The following is a 27,829-nucleotide window of genomic DNA, read 5'->3' as shown; positions in this document are numbered from 1 at the left end:
CCTTCATCTTGACTTTTTAGAGCTGCTAGGAAATACATCTCTGAATAACCAGCCACAAGTCTACACTTCAATGTGGTCTATTATGTTTAATGTTACTTAAATGATTAACTACTCAAAACTATAAAACTACCAGACACAGAAACACAGAATACCAAAACTATCTTTTCCATCTACACAGACAGAGAAGGTGGGGGAAATGGCTGCTCAGAGCCTCAAATGGACTTAGGTCATGTTTACTTGTTGATCTGGGCCCACAAGATACCACAGCAGCTTAGGAATGAGGTAGGGCAGCAAGGTCCTTGGCACAGCCAATCTGAGACATCACTCCCCATTCCAAAAACACATGAAAAGTCCTTAAGAGTGTGCTAACTAACAAATGGCTGCCTCGGGTCCTTGGGCAGTTAATATTCAAAAGGCTGTACCTTATTTCACAAATGCAGTTAAGCACAGAGTTGCACAGAAAAACGTGGCACAAACTTTAGAGAAGATGGAGAAGCTGGAACTTTAACCCAGAAGTGTTGGCTGCTTGTCCACTTGTAAATGAGATTCCCTTTCACCCACATAAAGACAGGAAAGCAGAAAAACTCAAAACAAACAAACAGAAAAAAATAAAAGAGACACAAGCAAAGAGGACATCTGAAGAACCAATTTGTTATGGGGTAAGGGCAAAAAGCTGATAAATGTACCTGTCAGAACAAGGAGGTAAATAAACAGTCACCAGAACTCGATTAATTAACATCTAAAAAGAACTGAGAACTTGTGTATACTACTGCTGCAAAGTAAGTTAAGGCAGGATTTCAAGTTGTCAAACTCAACAACAAAATTACTGAGAATTAGGTTCATAAAATACTTAACATCTGCCCTGCCCTCGTGATGGAAAGAAACTCAAATCCAGCACCTTTCGTAGGCACTCCAATCCAATTTAAATAGCGTGTCAGCTTCTTCGAGATGTAGGTTTTTCCTCTTGCAGGGAGACCCACCATGACAATCAGCGTAGGGCAGTTGGTCATACATACTGAAACAGAGAAACAGAAAGCGAGCACTTAGCGCTGATGGCCCCACAAAGCAGAGGCTGGTACTGGGTGGAAAGTTACAACCCATGTGTTCTCTGAGGAGGTGATTGTTCAAGCAGCTCATGCATGTGTCTTGGCTCTCTCGGGGGAGATCCTCAGGAGTGCAGTGGCTCAAACTGGGTTTCTTATGCTGGGCTGAATTTTGGAAGGGCGAGTCAGTGGTAGCGCAACACCGGACAGGTGGGATGTGTACAGGCAGAGGACAAGAAACCTATGCATTTGCATTCATGTTTTAAGACATATGAAAACAAAACCAAAACAAGGACACTGACTCTCCCACCCACCTCAGTTCAGTGCTTGCATTGAAAGGAAATTGCGAGGTGTGCACAATTTTCAGATCATTTTTAAAGACAAAGACTCAATCCTGCTAAACTTTTTCTTGGTTCTGTGCAGAACAAGGATAACAGATGCAGCTTAATGCATTATAGTATGATGTGGTAATTGCTATTCATTATTTCTCCTTTAAATATTTCAACACAAAAATCTCTTGAAACAGAGCTCATTCTGACTGTTCTTTCACGGTTACTAGGAATAAAGCACAACTATTCAATTCAATCAAGTACAATAATCTGATATACAGATAGATGTACAGAAATACTCTTAACCAAAGGCAGAGTGCTTAGTTAAATTAAAACTCAAGCCACTGTAGGAAGCTGAAGGAGCCATATGTACAAACTGAAAGCCTTAAGGCATTTCCTTTCAAATTACAAGTGTTTGAACATTTTAATGGCACACAACTACGGATACCTTGCATGAATCTACCACAGCTACATGGAACTGCCTAAAAAGAAACAAGATATTAACGTGGTGCAGAGATATCACCAGCTCCCTCCATCCCCTGTTTCAAAGGGAATTCATATCTATACAATCCACATGTGCATCAATTTTCACAGAGTGATCAATTCACTCCAAAAGACTCTCAGTGTTACGCCGTGAGGCATAACTGAACTGTTGTACAAACTGTTATGATTGCCCAAGATTCCCCAATCTTGGGCTGACAGTCCCATCCCACAAAGTCTCTTGCATGAATTTGGCATAGCCACTCCTCATAGTAAGCTCATCAAAAAGGAACAAACAGATTAGCAAAGACAGATTTTCTTAAAACATGCATTGGGAAAAAAAAGCAAACAACAAAATCTAACCCCAGAAGATAAAGCCTCAAACCATCAAAAATGCACTTTTTCACGAGAGAGGAGGCAAAGCCATGCCACACCTCAAACACACAGCACAGTCTCCATATAATGAAACGTGTCCATGTCTCTGAAAGGATACTGATAAAAGCCCTCAGAGTTAAGCTCCTCTGTACAAAAGCCTATAAACAAGAGACAATTTTTCTTGTCCTTTTTTCCCCTCTATGACCCAAGTTCAGACCTGTGAACCCTCTCTCCAAGGAGAGGAATGAAGGCTCTAGGGAGACAGTCTATGAATTACAAAGAGTACCCAGTGCTTACTGGGCTTAGCAGTGCTGCTTCTGCTGTTAAGGACAGTAACGTATTCGGATGAGAGAAATTCCCAAGTCCCTAGAAAATTTAAGGGAAGACAGTTTGAAAGGTTCTTAATCAGAAATACCTAACTTGAGTAAAGTTGTAAAAAACAAACCAGGATCTGTACGGAAGAGGCTCTGAACACAGCTTTGTCTCCACTTGCTCTCCCAAGGAACTGAGCTAACTGAAACAGGCTTTCTACCCATTCTGGACAGAATTTACCAGCCAACATCATATACCTAGATCACCTCTTTTTACCTGTTCTACCCACAGTAAGCCATCCAAGCTCTGCCTTCTCACAGAACACTTGTCTTCTGGTAATGTAACAATAATCTATACTGGGGCAAAACTCCATTTTGCAAAACTAAGGGCTAAAAAAGCTACCACAGAGAAACCCTGCAGCAAACTTCAATGGCTGCTTCACAGATTACACCCAACAATCACTCTCTAAGCCAAGTCCTACAGCCTACATCATCTTGTAATAGATCAGCAGCAAACTGGATAAACACAACTACAGCAACACGCAAGAGGGACATTTCCTCTCATTGCTAAGCAGTTAGTGTGCAACTCTGGCACCACTTTCCTTTTGATACAGATTTCAAAGAAGTACTAAAACCCTAGGAAAAATGCCTTTATTAGAGCCCTATGCATGCAGTCTACACTTAAGGTGCTTTCTTGATCACTCTATGCCCTGCTACTTATTAGGCATGTGGCAGAAGCCAAGGAAATTATCTGCTGAAGTCCTTATTCTGATGAGGCACCAGGCTGACCAAGGGTGCTTTTCCTCTTTAAAAGACAGATAGCAACAAGACAGATGCCCTGCACACCAGAAGGAGGAATACCACTGATCCAAATGACCTTAAATATCATGCTCTTATGTAATACCACAGCCCAGTAAACACCATGACACAGTACATGTGGCTACAGCGTGTACCACACACTAGTGTTTGTCTTTAAAAAGGCAATGTCAGTTGGCAATCCAAAGTTTGAGGCAACAGAAAGTATTTAGTGTTCTGGTTTGGGGAGCCAACTGTGGTTGCAGTCCAATGCCACTCACGCAGGTGGCACATGGTGACAAGCACATCTATACACGTGGAGGCAGAAGTCAGAGGCATATGTGCCACTCAAAACTGTAGATGGCTAAATGACAGGACTGAAAATAAAACCATACAAAGCAACTGTTTTATTTCTTCTGTACCTCATTGTAGCGTTCTCAACAACACTGAAGAATTAAGATAGCAAACACAGGTTCTTGGCTTTTATCTCCTTTTGATCTGTGTAATTAACAAGGCTTAATTTTGCTCATTAGTTCAGTAAAAAAGACCAGAACAAAACACAAAGCTCCGAAGAGGTATCAAATACTCAAAAGTTAAAAGCCATTTAATTACCTTTCACTTTACATGACTGAACCACAGCTTTCCCAGCCAAACCTTGCCAAGAGTCACTGGAAGTGAGGAGGCACCTTCCTTCCAGTGACAGTATTTAGCATGTCAGCATCTCAAGGCTTTGACACCTTCCTTTGAAGGAGTATCAGCAATCTTAAGATAAGGAAGTGGATTGATTAAAAACCCCAAACAATCAACAAGTTAGACATCTGACTCCCACAATAAAAAAGCTTCTTTGGCTTACATTTTCCCAAGAGCACAATGCTTGATTCCCCTTTCCACAGTACCTCAGCATCATCCACTTCATATGAAAACCTGCATCACTGAAGTAGTCACACGGGTGCAAGCTGCAAAGGCAAGGCAGAGGTCTACATGCTGGATTGTTTGGTTTACTTCCATAAATCTCTCTACATAATCTACTCTTGAAAAACAAATTTATTTTGTAATACTGCTTCAAGTAGGTAACTCTCAAGGGTTTCTGACAGCCCCAACCTGGGGATGTGTTATCAACACTAATTTTGCAAGAGGAGCATACACATTCAGAACAGCTAAACAAAGCTTTTAAGGTTGGCTGCCATCATTTTCTAAAATGTTCTACAACTTTACTTGGTTTTCTTCCTTTAAAATAGCTGTTTGTAATATATACAATGTAACACTGTGTGCTAGTTTGAAGTTTATAAACAGCAGCATCAAAAAGGAGTGTACGTGGTGCCCCTTCATTTAGAGGACACACACAAAAAACATGCCCAAAATACCAGTCAGAGCAAAAGGGCCGAGAGATGAAGAGCATTTAAATCAAGTATTGCCATTTTAGCAAAGTCATTCTTGCAGTTAAGCATTTCTTATACACTACTGAACAACACAGCAAGCTGCAGCTCAGAGCAGAATTAGGACTAAAGCTTAAGATCTAACAGTCAAGGACAGCAGGAACTACATGTTCATTTCTTGCCCCTTAAAAATCTATTGTGAAATGAGACAAGATGCAAAAGAAGGTTGTGACACCACGCTGGGACACTGAACAGGCTAGATTGGCTGTGCAGCATTGCATCAGACCTCAAAACTCACATCACCTTATGAAACTGGAGACAAGAGTCGGTACTTTCCAAGTTCACCTATTACCTATTAGCAGCTCTCCCTTCCTTTCATCCAAAATAGGAGGGTTTTCTTTTTCCTTATCTTTGTTAGATTTTTAAGTCAGCTTCTAAGGTCAGATACTTTCTGTACCAAGCTGCTATGGTTTGCCATCTGAAGTATACAAAGGATTCTTACTGTTCCTGTGACCTTTATCTCAAGGCCTGTTCTCCAAAACCACTGCACTATTTGGTGGTTCACACACAAGTATCTCTAAGCAACCACAATCACTCTTCCAAATAAGGTTAGCCCTATGTGTCTTCCCCTATCGCTTACCCAATTCCACCCATTTTTTCCTGCTGATCCATGATGACAACTAGTCATCTTTCTTCACCTGCAGGGATGGGTCCCCCATCCTACTGCTCTTCCTGAAAATGTCCTGCTCCTATACCTGAAAGAAATCTATTCTAATTTGTTTCTTTTCTTTTTGTCCAAACCCAGGAAGATGTCCCATCTCCAGGGAGATCCAAATCACAGCCTGCCAGTGTATGAAGCAGGCTACATGATATCTGGAGAGGGACTTTTTGCAAAGGCATGTAGCAACAAGATAAGGAATAACAGTTTTGAAGTGGAAGAAACTCTCTTTAAGACTAGACATAAGGAAGAAATTCTTCACCATGAGGGTGATGAGGCACTGGAACAGATTGCCCAGAGATTCTATAGAAGCACCAACTCTAGAAAGGTTCAAAACCAGGCTGAATGGGGCCTTGAGAAACCTAGTCTAGTAGAAGGTGCCCCTCCTCATCACAGTGGAGGCTGAAAATACCTTCCAACCCAAATCATTCTATGAAATCATCAGTTGGTACAAGGGATTCAGAATTTCTATCTGTCCTTTACCTAGCCTCATGCCACCAGTCACTCCTAGCAGCTCTGCCATCCGATTACCTGGGGTTACCATTTGCTTCCTACAGCTGATACCAACAGCTAGGGCTTCATCATACACCCAGACCCTCAGGCTACAGCTGGGTGTTGTCCTCAACTCACTCCCTGGTTTCAGCTGCTAAGGGTGAGAGTACAAATGCACATCAGCAGCATAAGCGCAAAGGGTACGGTTATTTAGAGCAAAGATAATCTTCATTTGAGGCATTGTTTTCTCTTTGGCCCTGACATACAAGCATACTGCTGTACAAACACAAATAAAAAAATCATTAGAATGACCAAATTCCAGCAGCTTTAGGCAAACAATGCCCTTAATTGCACTAGGAGGAAGCACAGAAGTTCACTATTTATCTTTCACTCTATAAACATCCTCTGATAGGCTCTCAAAACAACTTTCACTATGTCACACTATTTTTTATGTCCACGTTTGTAGCCCATTGCTTGATCCATAGAGCCCGAAGCAATCTGACATCCAATGCCAGGAGTAGCTTTACTGTAACCTATTTGCAGGCAAAATCTTTCACAAAAGATGAGTGGCATCTATTGAAAATATAAAAAATGTCCATTTCTATCACCCTGAAGCCTTAACTTTATAAGGCTATTCAGAACAGTTAACCTTCATTTTACTGGTCTCACCAGCTGTAAAAGTTCAGTCTGCTTGCTAGGCTGCACAAAGCCAGAACTGCTCTATGAAGACTTCGTAATACACAGCCTGAAGGAACTCTTCAGGCCCCACTACAGCTAAACTCCAGCACAGCCAGCCAGATTTCTCTCCCAGATAACTCCAGTTGCTACAACTTTTAGAAAGTCACATCAAAAACAGCTAAGACAGGTAAATTCCTTTGAAGGCGTCAGAGTTCTCACTGCACAAATCTGCTCACCCACCTTCTAGAAAGATAAAGACTAAAAGCAGCACTGATAAATACCATCAGCACAAATAAGCAAACAAACAAAAAGAACACCACACCAAAACCAAAGGAGACTTCATCTTTTTAGCCTAGAAATCCAACAGATATCAAAGCAACTAGTTCCACTGCTTCCACCAGAAAGTTACTTTTGAGGACATGAAATACACTCAAGCTTGTATTTTTTGAACAGTTGCATTTAACACAGTTCTCTGTAGCAGCAGGGAGATGGATCTGGTCAATCCAACACTGCCCCACATCACCTAGTCTGGGCAGCTTGTCCTGAGCTGCCACAACATAGCTTCAGGGCATGAAGGTCACACTGCCTCTTCACTGGAACACAGGGCAGTGCAGGACAGCTGGAAACATGGGAACAAACGACTGCAGCTCCCTTGCACAGGAAGACCTGCGAAGTGTTCTCACTTGGTTGAAACATAGATGGTTTTATGAAGAGAAAGTTCTGATCCTCTCCAGGGTGTTTACAATTCTTAGACATCACAAACGACTGAAGACATATTATGAGCAGTGCTACAGGAGCAAACGCATGCAAAAGGATTCAAAACACCCTACAACTTACAAATCTGTTTGTCTAGCAAAAAGGTTTTTCAAATATAAGGGGTCTTGAGCATCAAAAAATACAGAATCCTACATAACAAAAAAGCAGGTAGCATGTGGACTTTTTGTTTGTTTGTAGTCAAGCTAAGTAATTCTGCCAAGAAAACTGCATGCCACCAGATAACACGTGGCCAGTAGGAAATGTTGTTCTTGTGTTGGTTTACTTGTTTCAGGGGGTTTGGTTTTTTTGTGGGGCTCTTTTGCAAGCGTCTGTGTCAAAGCTGTAACAAATGTTCTTTGGAGAAGAGATGCCACATTAAAACAGAAGGGAAGCATTCACCTTACTGTGTTTGTAAAAGCAAGTATACACACTTTGTGACTTCGCCTATTTGACCTCCTCTTAGCACCTACTTTTTCAGATGATAGAGCAACTCCGTTCACTCGAGCCTGCTTGCCTAGCAGAAACCAAGAAGGTCTGGGGTGTTTGTTTTAGCAAGAGCTGGACCAAGGCAAGACCAGAGGCGGCAGCTCATGGCCGCCTGCCACACCAGCAGAGCCCTCAGCTCGGTCAGCACAGGCTCTTTGCATGACAAATAAAAACGATTCCACACGTCAAAGCTCCTTTTGTCTGCAAAAGTGCCTTGTGCTGAAGCTCACTTAAGTAAAGGGATAAAAACAACAACAACAACCAAAACCCACGAAAGTTTGTTAACAAACTATGGTTTACTTATGTCAGAACCATGACGACTTGGTTGGCTGCGCCTCAAAATACGGAAAGCCATTAACTCCTACAACAGATGGCCTGAGACAGCTCTGGCCTCGAAAGAAAAAAAAGGCAAAAATACAGTGACAGTTTTAGGCCGCCCTTCGGAAGGGATAAACTGAAGAGAAAGGCTACTTGGAACTAGAGCGTGTAAAGAAAAGAGCACCAAGACCAGCTAGAAAAAGGCACTTTTCTCAGCCAAGCTCTGCTGCCTTCCATCGGGCTCAGCTCCAGCAGCTTCGCAGTTTTGTGCCTTCCCCAGCCGTTCAGTCGAATCTCCTCGGGGCACCGGGATCGCCGCACCCAGCAGAGCCACCATCCCCGGGCTGGCGGAACCATTTACCGACCCCTTCGCGGCAGAGCCGCGATAACGCCCAGGCAAAGAGCTTGCCGCATCCCGACCCTCTGAGACCGAATGACCCCCGGGAGGGGGTCCGCGGGGCTCGACTGCGGCCCAACCTAGCAGAAGGAGGAGCGGCCGCCCGGGATTCCCGCTGACAGCTGCCGCCCGCCGGTGCTGAAACAGCATGGCCCGGGCAGATCCCCCTCGCCGCCCCCGCCCCGCTCACCGCCGCGCTGGGCGCTGTGCCCCGCCGGCAGCCCGTTGTCGTAGGGCTCCCAAGTCTTCTGCAGCGGGTTCTGCGTGAGCTCCCGCGCCGGCGAAGCGGCCGCCATCCTCACCCGGCTCCCACTGCAGTGGCCGCGGGAGGAGCGGCACCGCCTCTCGGCACGGCGGGGGCGAGGCCGCACCGCCCCTTGAGGCGAAGTCCCCGGAGACGAGGTTGGCTGCGGGAAGTACGGGGCAAGCAGACGCCCTGCGGGGAGGGGCGGCCGCGATCCGGCCCCAGCGAGACCCTCGGGGGTCCCGCGACCCTGACAGGGCAACTCTCGGTCTCAGCGTCTGCCCCGCGGAGGAAAGACCCAGGCCCGGGGCAGCACCGGGCCCCAGCGGCCCCCTTGCGCTCTCAACCCGGGAGAGGCTGCCTGCTGGTTGGTTCGGCCCCAAGCCCTGGGGGGTTGCTGCCCGGCAGGCTGCGGCCATGGCAAGCAGCTTGTTCTTCACTTCGGGTCTTCGCAACCCGAGACGGCAGTCCCCGGCCCCAGGCAGCGGGAGAAGAAAACACGGGCAGGAAAGCTGGGCCATTCCTGCAAGCGACAACAAGGGGTCAGGATGCAGCCATGGGTGGGCACCGACAAGCTGGGCATTGTCGTTCCCTGCAGGCAGAACAGCGCAGCAACAGCGAACATCACACGGCCTCAGAACCGGTTGTGCTTTGTTTGGTCTTTTTTTTAAACACTAAAAATATCATGCCCAAGGAGCACGCAGTGTGTTTTAAGAAGCCGTGCACTGACTGAGACTTATTTCAAATTAAACTCCTATTTTGCCCTGAAGGGTGAATTAATATCCATGCAGAAAGGCACAAATAAACAATAGGTTTCTAACATCTTCAGCCACCACAAAAAAACCAACAAAAAAAACCCCTCCAAAACAAACTAATCACAAATTACACTGAAAAGATCCTATGCTGCAGTAAGAGCAGTGGTGTGGCTAAATACATATCCAGCCGTTGCATTGCCTTTATCAGCCTTACAACCTAGAGAACCCCAGTTCCTTAACTGGGCTTGAGAAGAATCCTAAAAGAAGCTTAATATTTCCCTATTACATACACCCCTGTATCATACAGTTAACAGAATATAAGTGCCTAAAAACATGGTAGTAAAGTATAACATGCATTATTCACTCTATTAGTATGACACTGACCTAAATACAAGCGAAAGCAGTACACACATGTTATTTTTTTATAGACTAGCCTGATCATCTGAGAATCAGTTTTAGGGTTTTTATTCCATCCCAGACTAAAACACAGCTTTATAAACAACAGCAAATTAGTTCTCTAGACATCTGACAAGAAATGCACACACCCCACCCCAGCAAAATTAGCACTGTCCAAAAATGTTTGTTTGACCTGCCCTTCCCTCTTCTCAAAGCTGATTTCCTTCCCTTCAAGACCAATTACAGTTTTCACCTGTAGATATCTGCACTGTATTTTTTACAGCCTATCACATTTGCCCTGATTTTGAGTTGATAGCCAAAGCATGGAGGGGCAGAGGGGTTATAGGAGTTACATTACAATGGTCAAAAAGGGGGCAGAAAGAGAGAGTTTTAAAACACTTTGAAAGCTTCTTGGTTTCTCCTTTTAAGTACGTATTTACTCCTAGCAGTTGCCAAAAGAGCTGCGAGTAGGAACAGTTTAATCTGTGTTCCAGGCTGATCCTGGAAGCCTGTCTCCCATGCACAACACAAAACACTGTAGTTAACAGATGACCCTCTGTAGGAGGGAGCCCAGCATCAGGCATACCCACTGCATCCCTGATCACTCCAAAGCACACGACCACCACGATTCTCCTGCTTTCCCAGCAATGCCTCTAGTAAAGCCAGGGAAGTCTACAATAAACACAACATGAATAGAAATAGGAGATCAGCAGGAATGCTGACTTATAAAATATACTTCTCAGGCTTGTTTTACCTACTTTAAGTAGAAAATACATGCAGTCCTTCCAGTCTCTAGAAACAAAGTTTGTGCCCCCTTTCTGCAAATCAACATAGTGTGCACGAACTCAAACTTCACACACACACACACCTGCCTTGCAGCTGGAAATACTGACCTGATGTTGTCCATACAGGAAAAGCATTTTGCAGAGGCCTGCAGCATGAATTGCCACATTTCTAAGTCTCATCCCCCCAAGCACAGCACACACCATTGATCAATCTTCTTGCTCAAGCAGTTTTAAACCTGCAGCACCTGCACAAGAACTTTATGGGTTTATCCAGGTGCTTGTAATGACATTACAGGTGTGTGTGGCCACTTGCTAGCCTTTACTTTCATGAGGTAAAGATTTTAGCTTGTTTGATGACAAACTCATGTTATTGATCAAACTTATTTAAGGGTTTGGGTTTTTTTTAATAACGTCAGCCCAGTAATGAGCTGTTTGACTGAGGACCCTGATAAAGCAAACAAAAATACTCTGTCACTTCTGAGGTCTCATTTCAGAATGTGATTTTCAAGGGTGCTACATTGAATTCCTAGAAAAAGAACAAATAAACACTGCTCACCAGAGTCCAAATAAAGTATTGTGACTGTGCATAATCACATTGTCATTAGATGCTGTCCCAATACAAAGACTTGAGAAGCAGGGCTTGTTCCTGCTGGTGTGGAACTGCTGGGGACTGAGCTTTCTTTGCTACAGAGAAGTCACCAACAAGTGTTTACTCCTTGGAAGGCTTTTATGGAAAGCTTCTGCTCTCAGGGCCACACTAAGCTGAAAGCTCACATGAAAAAGCACCTCTCTGCAGAGGCAAAACATCGAGGGGAAAGATGATCATGGAAAATGGGCTGCTGCACAGGAACGGAATGTGCTTGAGCCAAGTAACCCAGTTATTCTTTTCAAGCAACTGACTGAAGACAGGAAACTCTTATACCTTAATGCATAAAGCAAGTGGTAGTTATTTCTGAGACAGGGAGAAATAGAAGAGATTGATTCTCCTTGATCATACAGCAACTCTGCTTTGTAATGTATATGGTAACCACATAATACAAGTTCCATGACATTGGCAAGTCATTTTCATGGATCAATCATTTCCTTAGTAAGATACAACTTTATAGTCTCACAGCCTATGAAACAGCCTTAATCCACCCAACATCTCTGCGGTCTTTCCACCATTGCTTTGGCCACACCAGCTCACTACTTGGACTAAGAAAAGACAAATTTCCAGTCTCTATGTACCTACACCCACACAGAGTGCAGCAGATACAGCTCATGAAAAACCAGTTCACAAACCCTTCTGCAATGCACAAGATCCAGCTAGAGACATCTGTGAAATGACTAAAGAGGGCATAGATAGAGCCAGAGGTCACAGCACGTGGTCTGCAGAAGCAGGATAGCTGCAGAGGAGTCCCCACGCTGGCACAGCACTGGCAGCCCTGACCAGACCACAACATCCTGTTCCTAGAGCAAAGCCCGAGACAGGTATTTTTTGGAAGTTCCTGAAATAAGGAGCACAACTTCCAAGAAAAAACAAAACAAACAAACCAACCTACAACCGCTAAAATACAAAGTCCTGATTTCCCCTTCTCAGAGCCGAGGTTTAAGCAGAGCCCTACAAGATGTTACTGTGCTGCCCGAGCCTAAGCAGCACCATGACTGACACCTGAAAGTGCACCCAGCTGTTACTGTGCCTACTTACAAAAGCAACACAAACTGGACTTACAAAAGCAACACAAACTGGACTTACAAAAGCAACACAAACTGGACTTACAAAAGCAACACAAACTGGAGACTGCTACAGAAATCACAGCACGGTCTGGGTTGGAAGGCGCCTCTGAAAGTCATCTAGTCCAACCCACCCTGCAGTTAGCAGAGGCGTCCCCAACTAGATCAGGTTACCCAGAGCCTCATTTTGAATATCTCCAGGGATGGGGCCCCCACCACCTCCCCGGGCAACCAGTTCCAATGTTTCACATCAAGCGGTACGGCGATCGTTCCCCCCAACTGTACCTTTCGCAGGGTACCGCCGAAAGCGTCCCCTTCGCTGGGGAAACCTCCCGGTTGCCCTCCGCTCTCGGTGGGCAGCAGCGCCCCGGGGCTGCCTGCCCTGAGCCGCGTCGGCCAGGTGGCGCCCTAGCAGCGGCATGCTGCCAGCCTGCGCCCTGCAGACGCCTCCCGAAGGCCGGCTGCAGACGCCGCGGCCCGGGCGGTGCCCCCCGGAGCGGGGCGGGGACCGGACACCTGAGCGTGCGTGTGCGCGCAGGGCCCCCCGGCGAGGGCAGCAGATGCCTCAGGTGCGGCGAGATGAAGGTTCGCCTAGGCACGTCGAGCCGCAGCAGCTGGCCTGCACCAGACTATTCCTCCGGCAAAGTAATTGGCTTTCCCGAAACACAGCTAAGTTGCACTGTAAACACTGCCCCGAGACGGCAGAGCTGCACAGGTGGTGTGAAAATACACCAAATCTTGGCTTCTAAGCACCCAAGTGCAGGCAGAGCTTACAGAAAGCTACAGGGAAGGAACGCCTATCTACTGATCCTGTTTTTTTTTATCTTAAGCAAACGACAAAAAGTAAATTACTGAGGGGAAGACGTCCACACTAAGTATCTCCATTTCTTTCTGAACACCAACAAATTGTTACCAAATCTCTCTCCACGGTGTCATGAGATAGCTCATTTTCACCCCTACAGCATCAGCTGTTTACCACTTTAAGGGAACCAGAAGCACCTGTCCTCTACATACACAACTGGCAATAAATAGCTGGCAAAGCCAGATACTGTCTATCTTGACTTGCAGATCACTGTTGTAGCTAGAAGTAACAAACAGAAGTTAGCTTTAAATGACTCCATCTTGAAACAGATAACCACATTTTCCACACAGTGCAATGGTGAGAGACCCATTAGAGTCCTTATGCCCCCTTTAGGAAGGTGTACAGAGAAGACTGTGCCACTGCAGCTTACAACTACTCTAAAATGCAGCTACGCTGCACCACAGCAGCTTAGTTACAGTACAGTTTAAAGAGGTACAGAGGAAGACAGAATTTGAAAAGATCATTAGGTGTTAGTGGAGAAACAGACACCAGTACAGTCTTCAGCTACACACTTATCTTAATTTTCCAGCTTTGACATCCAATAAATGCTCTCCGAGTCCCCATGGCTCTGACCAGCTAAACCGGCAGATGCCTGAGCTGCAACACAATCAGGGAGAATCACAGAATGGTGGCAGTTGAGAGGGACCTCTGGAGACAGGAGTCCTGCCCCCCTGCCAAGACAGGATCACTTAGGGCAGGTCACATAGGAATGGTATCCAGGCATGTTTTGAAAGTCTCCGAGAAGGAGACTCCACAACTTCTCTGGGCAGCCTGTTCCTGTGCTCCACCACCCTTTCAAGTGAAGAACTTCTGTGTTGCAGTTGGTGTCCATTGTCCCTTGTACAGTGTCACAGTACACCACTGAAAAGACACAAGTATCTTCTTCTTGACATCCATCCTTCAGGTATTTATAAACATTAATAGGATCTCAGTCTTCTCTTTTCCAGACTAAACAACCCCAGGTCTCTGAGCCTTTATATCATGTTTGTATAAAGGATAATTCCTATTGAATGTATAATTGATTTTCTCTTTTTAATTAAAAAAAAGAAAGAGTCAAGTATACCTTCAGCAGGCTTGTGGCAGTCCTTCATTGGCCAAACTCTGCAGCTGGCAACATCACCTGAGGACAGCCAGCGGCAGCTATCTAATATACAAAGCAGTTACAACACTACAAGCCAATTAGACGAGATGGTGACCAAACACACAACTATGCTTCACTCTTTTTATTCACAAGGAACAACACTCCAGCATTTCACAATTATTTCAGGTGGAATAGATTCCTCTGCACACTCCTTACAGGCTGTAGTGCTTATGGTTTTGTTTTGACCAAACGTTTGTTATGGTGCTCTTAATAACAAGAAGCTACAGCTTCTGGGTAACAACTGCATCCAAATTTGAAAATGCACTGAGTTTCCATTTTAACAACCAAGACTACTGTAGAGCAGATGCCACACATGGCCTGCTTAATCACATCCCTTATTACACTAGCACCTCATCAGGGGATAGACTGCTGCCTGCCTCTGGTAATTCCTGTATTCCTGAAGTTAGCAAGTTTTCCCTCACTCTGGAAAAATGTCCCATAACAACATACCTAAAACACAACACCTGTCTGCTGAGTATGCTGGCACCATAGTAAAGCAAGTACCAACTCAACTTCGCTCTGTAATTGCCAAGGAAACCTAAAGAAATTTGCAGTAGCAACAAAAAAAGGATAGCACTCTTCTTCCTGGGCTTTTCCTGAGTTCCTGGGTGATGACAAATATGAAACCTTGGGAACATTCAACCTGCAGAAGAAATCTCTTGCAAGTTAAGAATTTTTCAAACAGCTTCCCACAGAGAACCAAATTAAGTTCCTTCCCATGAAAAGCTTAATAAGCATGATGAACAATCAAAGAGAGATGTAAATACCCTATTAGCAAAATTACATATATTGGTTCATGCCTTCTCAGCTGAGTTTCTCAGGCTTTTTTGTTATGTCAGTTTCTTAAATGAAGACTTCCCATCTTTGACATTGCCTATGGTCTTCTCCTCAACCAAAAGTACCATCCTTTTTTGTTTTCCCACAGTCTAATCACAGGAGTCAAGCCAACAAAAATGACAAATAGTCCACTAAGTCCCCAAAAATTTCAGGCATCCCACATGACAAGTTCAGCAGGTTCCCCATACCATCTTCACAGCTCCCTCCATTTAGGACTTGATTCCAAACCAACTCTTACTCCACTTCTTCCCAGCCAGAGGCAGGTTTATTACTGGCACCATCCACTCCATATCCTATTTCCTATCACTGCCTAAAGGGAAAAAGTTCCTGCTACCTCAAAGACAAGCAAAGTCATTAAGGATTGAGAACTACAAAAGAATCTGCCCTCAGCAATATACACCTTCAGAAGTTACTTTGTAAGAGTTCATTTTACTATTAGACTTCCTTGCTACAGATCAGTCTGCCAAAGAGATTCAGAAAAAACAAAACAAACAAAAACCCCACCCCATGTGTAATCATGCTTCAAATGAGAATGAACTGCTACTAAGAACAAGAAATTTCTTCAATGCTAATTGGGGAGTAGATTAAAACAACATCCAAGATCCCATACAGACAAAGCTGTACAAGAACAGACACCAGAGAGATTAAGTTGAAAAAAAAATGACATCTCTTAGCACAGATATGGAAAAGGACTCATTTAAACAGAAGATATTGGTATAAAGTAATTCAGTGAGAAAACAAGTTCCCATCTATTCTAACAATCAGCACATCGGATAGAGAGGGAGATCTGGCAAGGCTCAGGCAGTCAGGAGCACACTTCTTTGCCTGGAGAAATGGTGAATTCTTACGCTGATTTACATTCATTGTATTTTCTTCCTCATCAGGATAGTTATTCCTCATCCATGCAAAGCAAGATGCATCCCTTACAGCCGTGTTTGTGCGTGGCTTCATTCCAGCAGTTACGTGTGTTCAAACCCATGACAACCTCATGTATAATCAGGAGTTTGCAAACTGGTAGTAACGTGAGGAAAGTAAGAAATCCTCTGGTAGTAATGTGAGGGAAGTAATAAAGCCTCTGCTAGTAATGGGAAGAAAGTAAGAAATCCTCTCTGAAAATTAAGGACCCAGAATATCAAGAGAAGCAATCAGCTGTCCACAATGAAAAATGCAGATTTCCTCCCTCCTCAAATTGCTGCAGGTTTTGCTCAAGCCCACAGAGGCTTTCTCAAAAGCAGTAGTTATTGAAATTCTTTGGTTTACATCTATAGCTGGATCAAAATAGACACAGAGTACAGGAACTGCCACCAAATGTGTAGCTTTGGATGAATTCATCCATTCCAGACGTTTCTATTTCATGTTCTGAAGGTTTAGATGAGTAGGGCTGGGGCTTTTATAGAGTTTTCACAGATTTTGAGTGTTGTTAAGCTTCACCCATTCACCATGAGTAACACATTTTTGGATGAGCTCTGCAAATGCTGAATTTTTGTTGCATCTTATGTTCCAGTTCAGGAGGAGTTTCTCAGTGTGTCGTGCAAATGATTGAGGATTGTGAATTCAGTGAGAGAGTGCTTTGTCATCAGCCCATTTGATAGCACAGACCAGCTTCTACCACTGAATTTAGTTGATGTTTTTGGTACAAACAAGATGGTACTTGATGGTAAAAAAAAAAAAAGATACTAAGAATTAACTCTGGCTGAACCAATTTTGGTTTTATTGATATTTTGTAGGCAAAAAGGAGGTTAAAACATAGCTGGGCTTGTAGTGGTTTTAGTACCTGCTCTTAAAGCCTGTCAGGGATGTTTGACATCAGATCTTTTTCTAAGGCAGTACTTTTTTCATAAGCCTGTTAAGGCACAGTTTGTGGTAGAGAGATGTCCCTCATCTCCCAGACTGCTCACACAGTTAGCACTCATCATTTTGGGACTCTCACTAAAGAGGCTAAAAATAGAAAACGTTTTTTTCTTACAGCCTCTCAATATTGTCCTTCAAGGGCAGTGGTGGAAAGACATTGATGCAAGGGTGATATTGATGAAGCTTAGACTGTAGTCATCTGTGCTGCTCTGTGCAAAAAGGAATTGATGGTCTGTACCGTAATTAACAAGCTTGACAAAAATCTGGAACCCCTTCAGAGGAAGAGGCCTGGGCACTGAAAGGAGCCATCAAGCAGAAAGGCAGCAGTCCAGAGCAGTGAGGCTGAGGTTTTCAATTTTGCAGAATAATCTCTCGTGTTCTTTGCAGGTGATTTTGGTCTGGGATATTGCAGCCTAGCAGTACCACACAGTTGTGCTGATAATTCCATTCTGAGGTTTGCTAAACATCCTTACATCCCTCCTGCTCCAAAAGCAGCCTGTATGAATTTGAAATTCACACTCTTACAGCCAAGTGTCATTGTCTCTTGCCAGAGCTGTGCATTTCCATGTTTCAAGCTATTCCTGTTCCCAGCAGCAGGGTCACTGCTGTCCAGCTGCACACCGAGGCCCAGATGGCATCTGCCTCAGGCCAGCACATTCAGACCCTCCAGGTATTGGTGATCTCTCCAATTGTGTTTGTGAGCACTGCATGACTCCAGCCATTGCCACGTATCTAATGCTGTTTTCCCAGGGTTCGAAATGGGAACAGGAAGATTTCGTAGCTGTAGGATCTGTGCTTTCTGCTAGCTGCAGGGGTTTCCCCCAGGAGCATGGGTTTAGGGCTTTCCATGGGTCACAGGTGCATGCCAGAAAGTCTGATGCATTCATGGGCCAGCCCAGAGGAGGGACCCAAGGATGATCCAAGAGCTGGAGCACCTCTGCTATGGGGATAGGCTAAGGGAGGTGGGGTTGTTCAGCCTGGAGAGGAGACTGAGAGAGGGGACCTTAGAGCTGCCTTCCCATACCTGAAGGGATCCTGCAGGAAGGCTGGAGAGGGACTTTTCATAAGGGTGCCTAGTGACAGGACAAGGGGGAATGGTTTGAAACAGAGATTAGGATTAGACTGGATCTTAGGAAGAAATCTTCAGTATGAGGTTGGTGAGACAGTGGAATAGGCTGCCCAGGTTGTGGATGCCTCCTGCACATGACGTCCCTGCACATGGCAGGGAGGTTAGAGTAGATGATCTCTGAGACTCCCTTCCAACCTGAGCCATTCTAGCACTCTAACGATCAGGAAACAAACACTACCTGTACAAAGGGTGTTATTGTAATAATTGCACCAATAAAGTCTTGGATAGCTTTCTAGAAAACCCACGTGTTGTACCGTACGCATATAAAACCTATCAAACAACCAAGAGTACCTGGGCAAACCCAGGTTTATCAGGAGAGCATCATCTTGGTAACACGTGGATTGCATGAGAATCCCAGAGAATATGCCACAACTCAGACTATTACCAAGTGAAAAACAACCAACCAACCAACAGCAAAAAAACACAACACAACAACCCACCCTCCTACACTGGCACTTTGTTGCCTGTTATCATTATGTGAACCACTCTCAAAAGCATGGCCATTCAGAGTGCTTTCATTATTTCTAAATATATAAACATGCTACTTGAGATGTTTATCGCATCTCAGAAGAAATAATCGCTCTGGTTTAGATGTGGGAGAAACTAAACATCTGGAGATAAACTCTGTCAATGAAATCCCATTATTCTCATGCAAGGGAGTTTCCTGTGTTAACATGAGGAATAGATTTAAGGCTGATCTATATTAATTGCATTCTTTAAACCTGAAGGATAAATCAGTAATTCCTTATGCCTCCAATGCAAGCAGTCACCTCCTATCTTTACATCTAAGAACCACTGAAATTACTTCCTTGAAAAATAGGCCAGATCTTCAAGTGGTGCTTCCAGGTATTGCTCAAAACTGTTGCCACATTTTATATCTTCCTGTTATGATGCAACATAAAGGAAAGATGGCATCCATTATTCATGGCTTCTGAGCATAACAGCATTAAACAATCCTCTGTAGCTTACTGCATACCAGGGGCTTCACAATGTTCATGTGAGGCGGTGTGAGTGCTTTTTAGAAGTGCAGGAAAAGGAGATTAAAATACAGGGGTTTTGCACAAATGGCCTATTTACATTCATGGGTCTAGAGGGCAACCGAAAATACTGAGTTTCCTGAGGACAGTCATTCCTACACGTGGCTCCGGTAGTATCCAGCGTTGTTACTACAGCAACAGCACGTACAGCCTTGCACAATCTCTGGACGCCGGTGGGTGTACCCTGATATGCTCTCCTCTTCCTTGGAAGTGTGACACAGCAGTGAGTCTGCTTAACTACAGCTGCAGTACATGGGATCCATGATACAGCCTGGGAAAACCAAGGCTTAATAAATGTGTAACATTTTAAAGAGAAGCAAAACCAAAACCCTATTTGCATCCACTAGCATGTTCATCCTGTGTCTCCTGAACCTGCAGAGCTTGCTTCACCTCTACTAAGCAGGCTGAAAGTGTTTCACCTTAAAACTGCCTATTGCTTTCCAGCTATGTAAGTATCTTAGAAAAGTCTTCCCAGTTCCAAGTCCCGGTTTGCTTTTGTGAGTAAGGATGTAGTGAAAAGGAGCACAAGGAAAGGGTTAGCAATATTAAATAAAACAGCCCTTCTCCAGGCCGAAACGCTTCCAAATTATGCTCATTTACAGCTAGGTTTGTGAGATACATAACATTCATGATGTGTAGATATCCTTTGTCCTTCCATCAGCTAGGATGTCATAAATCCCCCTTGTTTTTAACAGCTACATCTGGGCTGCTGCATATGAAAACAGCAAAACAAGGGCAGCTGCCTTCTCAGAGTGGAATTGAAATGCTTAACACTGTATCTTTACAACTAGCTAACTTCAGGAGTAGAATTCCTAAAGACAGGCACAAAACGTCTGTAAAACCTTATTCCGTGCATTAGGAGAGCTGCCTAATGAGCTGGAAATGGAGAGATATATTGACAATAAAGAGTACATAGCATTTGCATGTGATTCAAATGCAAAAGGAAAACAAATGAATTCTTCAAAAAATCACGGAGGTTTTGAGATAAAGCTGCCTGTCAGATGGCAGTGTTTTAAAAGAGGCAAAGATAGCTTGGGAAGCATGTTCCAGGCATTGAGGGCTGAAATACTGAATGATTTCTGATGGAGGAATCAAAGAGGAAAAGGCGAGGAGGAAAAGACGGGCTGGGCGATAAACCATCGGGGGGGAGAGTGCATCTGTGAGTCATCAGCACATAATACAAGTCGAAGCCATGTGAATGCCTGAAATAAGGCATGGGGAAACGAGAGCAAGACAAGGTCGAATTGCGTGAAGGGGAGGAAAGGCTGGATGGGGAGCAGGGGAAGAATATAATGGAAGAAAGAGAAACGAGATCTTAGAGGCAGCAGTGACTGTGTAGAGAGGTCGTAGAGAACAAAGCAGGGCTCTTCAAACATTTCAGAGACATAAATAACATAAATAGAAGCACCCAAAACGGATTCAGCATAGGAGAAACTGAAGTGGAGGTTGTACAACTTCATCTTGTAACAGGGGCTAGACTAGGGAGTGAAAGATACAAGAATAATCCATCATATATTATCATATGGGCTAAGCAGCTGATTCAGGGAAAAGCCCATGGCAGTGGATGCAAGCACAAACGAGTTGATGGGGCAGTGACTGGGCCTAAAGTCTTCTACACGTATCTACAGCTTATGTCAGTTTCATGCATGCCAGTTTCATGCATGCCTTGTAGGCACAAAGAGGAAAGGTTTTCAAAAGCAAAGAATAAATCCCTTTGGAAAGTCAACATGGAAAACTGACACAAGGAGGAAAAAACCTCACCACATATGTGATGCCAGTTACCTCTGGACATAGTCTTAAGCTTTATGAAAAAGGAGTCCCTTCATCCAAATAAAAACACTAGCAAACTAGAGCTCAGAAGCTACTGATTGAAGAATTTATAACACGACCAAAATTAAGATTAATCTGTCAAAAAGCAGTGCTGTCATACAGTCTGAAACCTAGCACTGGAGGGGAAAAAACCATACAGGCCAGACATATGGAGAGCCACATTGCTGGTAAATCTCAGTCTTCATCACCTCCAGGGCAGATTTCTCCTCTCCCGTCTATTTTGCCAGTACAGCTAGATGGCTTATCAGCTTTCTGAGACTAACAGCACCAACATAGGGCTGAGGAACCTTAACAATAAAATTACAATAGCCAGAAAAATCTAATTCATTGAGTGCAGACAGGCTAAACAACATAAATGCTACAAATTCCTGCCTTGTAAGGGGAACAAAACACCAACTCAGAGTCACCAGCATAATATTAGCACAGAAACCTTCTTCTTCCCCCCCCTCTCAATAACTCCCCTAGTTATCTTTATATTTAAAAAATTCTTTGTTTCAGCACAAGTCTCTCTAGAGAAAACACATAAAAGTGGCTGAGGTGTGCAGGATGCCACTCTCCATCACATACAACATGTGTGAGAGCCTCTGGCACCAGAATGGGCAAATACACATATGAAAATTTAAATATTCATTGAAAGCAGAACATACAAAGGTTATGAAGACAGAAAACAGAAACAAGCAAACAAGCACACCAGCCCTCACACTTGCCTCCCCCAGTGAAACACCAGCTGTTCAGCATTGCTGGCTCCAGCCACGGCACAGTGGGTTGGTCTATGTCCTCCTCAGGTCGCCCCCTCACTGTATCAAGGACATGTGAAGTCACTGATTTGAAGCTCATTTGACGCAGGACGGAGGTCTCAGAAACACTACTCTCCCACATTTTAGTGAAAACTGGCTACCAGGAGAGAAGAATTGCCCTGCCAATGCTCCCACTACATGTAAGTACTTACACACGTCCCATCAGATGCAAGATTGACACCAGGTAAGCCCAAGTCCTAGGAACTGACACAAACTGAAGAAAATACAACTGCAACCCCATGACATAAATCCATGGGAGACATCTCTTCCAGAACTACTTGAGTTTTAAGCTCCCACATTCTAATCCCCAAACAGAGCATCTCTCAGGAAAAGAGAAATAAAAAAGGCAGCTAGATCAGTCTCCTACCAAAAATGAGTAATGACTTCAGCTGTTAAAGGAGTGCTTGTTTCCTCCTCCACAGCTTGGGCTGCCATGCTGCTTTCTTCTCCCTTCTTCCCCCCAGTCTGCCTCTCACAATTCACCTGAATTTTTTTAATTACAAGAGGTCATGAACCCCTAAAATCTCCTCATTGTTTTGGGGAAACCACTTTCACATTGATAGCAGAAAAACTAAAAAGCTCTTCTATTTTTTTCCCTTCCTTATTCCAGAAGGTAAATGTTGCAGGGCATGGTGCTTAAGAATATCCATGGAGTTCCCATGAACAACAAATGTTGCTTGTTATTAGCTGACAACATCAATTAGATTTCCAGGGATATGTGATCATAAAAGATGACTGAAGACGCAGCCAGCCTTAAATGCAAATATTGCTGTGGCAGCAATAATTGGTCAGAAGCAGTTTCAGATGCATTAAAGCAACTCGTGCTTGTTGTGCTCCTTGATTAGTTTACGTCAGAAGGGCTGTGTGGAGTCATATGGAACCTTTTAACTATAAATAATCACAAATATTTCGTCCCTTGCATCATTTGATTTAAACTACCCACTGACAAACTCTATGTAATCCAGTCATGAGGGTTTCTTCCTATTCAAGCACACTTTCCCATTTATGCACCCAAAACATGCAGGATGAAATCAAGCCTCCACAGTTGCAGTGCTAACCCAATTAAATGCTCTGCTGTCTGCAGATGGAGAAATCATTCATGTGTTAACCCATTGCAAAAGATGCCAACACCACAAGTGGCTTTTCCAAGTAAGGCAGAAATAGCACAGCTAAGTCACTTTTAAGTATCACTTTAGCTACATGCACCAACCCCACGACTAGGGGAGCACGTTGTGACTCCAGTTCAGGGAAGAACAGCTGCCAGGGATCCCAGCTTGCATAAGCTCCCCCCACAGCCCACTCATTGCTGGTGTCAAAGTACACCATGTGTGAAGCCATATCTTAGGCCAAGACACAGACCTGACACTGCACAGAAAGAAAACTAAATTCACACTCAGAAAAATAATTATTTAGGAACAAGTTAGGTGGTCAACTTCAGAGTAAAAGACAAAGATGGGGAATTAAGCCCATGCTGATTTACCCTTTCCTACCTTCTTCTACTTACGCACGGCCTGTAAACAAGATAGTAACATAATGAATCATCTGGAAACTAATGCCACGGTCATTTCAGACAGCTTAGTAACCGGTCCTGCTGAAATTACACCAACACATAGAAATTTAAAGCTGTAACAGCCACGTTATTTCCAGAAGGGCACTTGTGACAAATCCATCCCATTTTATTAAGAAAACATTACAAAACATCCCTTTTATCCATCACATGGATAAAAGTCATTGCAATTAGGAGGCTCATAGTTTGCATTCAGAATCTACCGTGGCAGCTACACATTTGAAAACTTCAGGATTAATTCCAGTTCATAACTTTGGATGCTTAAATGCTGCAAATGCCAGCACCCAAAGTGCCCCCAGCCATCAGCTTCTCAAATGAGAGGTTAGTTTGACACACTGAAAACACAACTATAATGGCCCTCACAACTGCACTGTTACCACAGCACACCTAAATGTACACATTTTGTACACAAACACAAGCACTTCTTGTCTTTGCACGGACATAAGTTCACAGGCCCACCACACTACATTGATTTCACTCAAACCAGCCACTTTGCACACAGCACCGTGGGACAGGTGCAAGGTCAGTACTTCACTGAGTAATATATTAAGTACATCTGGAGACCAGTATTCATAATTAGCATGTGATTACAATGTGCAGGGCCAGGTGTTGGCAGGCACCTAAGAACAAGCCTCGTTATTAGCCAACCTGGCCACATGTGGTATCTTGTCAGAGTCAGCCAGGCCAGGGCTCCCCCCCTGCACAAACGAGTCATGCCCAAAATCAGTCCACCGCCTTTGAAACTAACAACCTGTGTGCAACAGGATGGGGCTCTTTTCCATATCCTCACTTGGGGCACCTGACAAAAGTCGAGTAAAAGCAGGAATCAACTTCGATTGGCTTTAGCCACTGGAAGAGCCCAGCTAGACAGACTAGTGAGTTTGGAAGGTCATCATTCTCTTTTCTCCTCTCACACAATTTAATTATTAACATCTTAATGCTCTTGGAGACTGTAAATCAAGTACTAAGTCTGTGGCAAAAGATTAACAGACTAATTATTTAACTTTAAATGGGAAAAAAAAAAAGGCTTCTGGGGAGAATTAGAGTAGATTATGGAACTGAGCACTTCTCAAACACATGGCATGTGCTTCCTCAGCAGTATTTTGGGAACTTTTACCATTTCTACTACACTCACGTTGAGACTCTCCCCAGAGACCTATGCCACTCAGGGTGTATGGACACGAGGTTACATTGTATCCAGTAAATTCAAACAAAGACAAAGGAAACAAAACAAAACATACAGAAAGAGGTAAGAGTACCTCACCAGGTCATTTCCTTCAGAAGAAAGCTGAAATGTTCCCCAAATGTACAGCGTTCTCCACCATTTAGAGTCTAATGTTTATACCCATCTCAAAGAAAAAAAAAAAGTGAACATTACACACTGAGGTTAAACCCCAAGAAAACCACGCAGCTTCAGTGAGCAATTTAGAACACATCTGTGGCACTTCATCAGCAATTAGCCATCATCCACAAGTTGGATGTACCAAATCTCTTATGAGTAAGAGCAGAAGGAACATTGGTGCAATCAAATTGAGAAAAACACTAGTGTAGCCAGGCTGTTTTTTTTTTTTTTATTAGATGGATGATACATTAAAAAAAATAAAGTGCAAAAAGCACTTACTTCAACAACATCCTACTATTGGTACACATTACATTTATAACTTCATCAGTTCTGGTAACAAAATGTTCTATTTCAAAGCAGATCATTCCTTCAAATGACCTCAAAAAGGTTCTGAAACAAAATCCTCCCCGGAAAGCACTCAGCTTTGGGCCCTTGTCCTGCATAACTATCTCTACACGAATGTTCTCATTAGATGATGCACCAATTTAAAAGGACTGGCACCTTATGCAAATAGATATTACTGCTTTTAATTGCAGCCATAATTATGGGAGTGCCTCACAGCTGAGTAAGGCCACATTAAGCAAACTTACTGGAAACTTTGCAAACTGCTCCACAACGTATTGGGTGAGCCCCAGGAATGCCACAACCCATACTTCCTCAGTCCCATCTTCATCTCTCTGCAGAGCACTACAAAATCAGTTGACCCTTCATGGGATCACTCCCAGTTGTGTTTGGTTTAGTACAGTTTAGCCTAACGAGAAATAGTGTCCCTTTGACATGCAGCAATAGAAAATGTTTTGTTCATTTTTCTTTTTACTCATCTGAAAGAGTCTTCAAGTTCTTTCCATTTTTTCCCCCACTTCCCTACACTCCAAATTGCCACATAACAGGACCTGCTAGAGTCAGTACTGAGCCAGACTACAAAGTGTGGGGAATGAAAAGCCATAGTAGTGTCCATTCCAGCAGCTCTGCTACAGGTAACAAATCGCTGCTCCTTGAAGACACTGGCACAAGCATCATGTGAATGACTCCAGGAATAATAAAGGGTTTTCACCTCAGCCATAGGTAAGTGGTGGCCCATCACTGCATTTCAACAGCTTAATCTGGGTGGCTTGGCAACGACCAACCTTACTGAAATCTACTTCCATACCCTGGGTTGGAATCAGACACGGCCAAAGTTGGCAGTTGCCTACTGTAAAACCAGCAGAAGCAAAGCTATGGCTGTAAACAAGAGCAATCCTCTGAGTCACCAGACAGGAGTCACAGCCACTCTACACTCAGTGATACTCAACCTTCTATGGCACCAGGCAGTTCAGGGTACCAGGTCAAGACTGTCCAGTCCTGTTAACAGACCTGTGTAGAACATCACACTGCTTCTGCCTCTATCCCCTTTTTCTTGTTCTGTCCCACAACTGCAGGAAACTGCCAGGCTTATCTTCCAGCCTATATAACACAAGTTTCCTGGAAAGCAGAAAAACACCCAAGCTTAACCAAGACTGAGTCTACATTCAGAAGTTTTGGTCCACTTGCGTCCCAGCTGTCATCCTGCATTACACAAAATACTTAAAGATGCCAGACCACACTCAGTCCTCAGGGACAGCACTTTCCAAGGAAGGCTCCAAAAAGCCAGCAGGCAAATCTCACAGAGCAAGATGACAAAGATGCAGGTTACATTTTTTTCTGATGCTGCCATCAGGAGTAGGGGAAGAACAACTAACTGGTTGGATCAGCATTTGCCAAAAACAATGCTTTTACAGCCTTCCTTGGCCAATGGAAAGCATCAAAGCCTGAAGGAACACAATGCAAATACACTTCCCCGCAGACAGTTAAAACATAAATCCCTCATGGCACAGCAACTTCCAAAAATAACTCAGAAGGCAAACAGCCACCGGCACATTACCACTGCCTCCTTCCAGGCCACATCTCCCAAACCCTGCTCTGCATTGGGCTGTTCTCCAACAGGTCGCATTTCCCACCTCCCAGGTCCTCGCTATGACCGTCACCCTCACAGCGTGGTGGGGCTGGAAGGAAAAATGCAGAGCAGGGTGTCCCGAACACACAACCTCCCCGCTTCGAGCCTTTCCCCGGCGCACCGCGACACACGTACGACTCTCCGCGGTCGGGGATCGGGGTGCACTGTGAGCTGCGCAACCACGGCTAGGAAGGGGCGCCCAGCCCCAGCCCAGCGGCCCTGCTGCGGGTGGGGAGGCGGCGGCAGGGAGGCCCCAGCGCCCGGGGCTCCTACCTCGGCAGTGGCGGCCCTGCGAGCTGCCGCGGCGGCAGCCCCACATCTGCGGCGGCGCCTCGGCTCCGGCGGAGGACGGTCCGGTCCGGTCCGACCCGACCCAGCGGTGCGCGGTCGCGGTGAACCCGCCGACAACAGCAGAGGCGGCGGCGGCGGCAGCGGTCCTAGCGACCGCGGTGCCCCGCGGAGCTGCCCGCGGGTGTACGCGCCCCGTGCGGGGCGGGGCGGCGGGGACCGGCCCCGGGCAGCCCCCGCCCCACCGGGCAACGCCGCTCCGCCCGTGGCGGCAGCAGCGGGAAGGGTGCGGGGAGAGCGGGCTCACCTCAGCTGCTGTGGAGCGCCCGCACTGCCCGAGGCCTGGCCCCTCGGCCGGGCACCGGCTGCTCCCGACGCGAATCCGCTGGCGGAGCGGGCCCAGCCGCTGTCCCGGGACTGCAGCCGTGCGTTCGCTTCGTACGCGGGCTTTCACGTTCCCTGAAACGAGCTCGTTTTTAAAGTCACGACTCAATTTAACGGGGAGAGACATATCCAAGATCAGACTTGATGTAGCCCTGGCAGCCTGATCTAGTTGGAGGTGCTCTTACTCACTGCAGGGGGTTAGGACAAGATGAGCTTCGAGGGGGCGGTGGGGCAGCAGTGGCCATTTTGCACACCTGGACGTGAATACAGGTAGAAGATAGGGATCAACACTCTCTAGAGAAAGGGGTGGCTTATCAGCAGCAAACACTTAGGCAAGCTTGGGAG

General features: G+C 44.9%; 1 protein-coding gene across 7 annotated transcripts in view; it reads right to left on the bottom strand.

Annotated features, from left to right (window-relative positions):
- The window catches only part of LOC135182423 (6-phosphofructo-2-kinase/fructose-2,6-bisphosphatase 4), a 57,904-nt gene extending 30,329 nt beyond the window's left edge, over positions 1-27,575 (bottom strand). For 2 of the 7 annotated variants that reach the window (XM_064156521.1, XM_064156522.1), the window contains exons 1-2: positions 8,745-8,858; positions 899-1,015 (exon numbers count right to left, since the gene is read on the bottom strand). In XM_064156521.1, the coding sequence (XP_064012591.1) occupies positions 899-1,015; positions 8,745-8,850 (223 nt within the window). In that variant the 5' untranslated portion in view covers positions 8,851-8,858. Of the gene's footprint in view, positions 1-898; positions 1,016-1,820; positions 1,850-8,744; positions 8,859-12,732; positions 12,867-24,146; positions 24,184-27,085; positions 27,296-27,407 lie in introns of those variants that run through there. The other 5 variants (XM_064156526.1, XM_064156523.1, XM_064156524.1 and 2 more) reach the window with 5 other exon arrangements.
- Positions 27,576-27,829: the final 254 nt, after the last annotated feature.

This window comes from Pogoniulus pusillus, chromosome 16, assembly GCF_015220805.1.
Source record: "Pogoniulus pusillus isolate bPogPus1 chromosome 16, bPogPus1.pri, whole genome shotgun sequence".
In the NCBI taxonomy this organism is placed as follows: domain Eukaryota; kingdom Metazoa; phylum Chordata; class Aves; order Piciformes; family Lybiidae; genus Pogoniulus; species Pogoniulus pusillus.
Note: the sequence above shows the minus strand (reverse complement) of the source record. Positions and strands in the feature narration are given on the sequence as shown.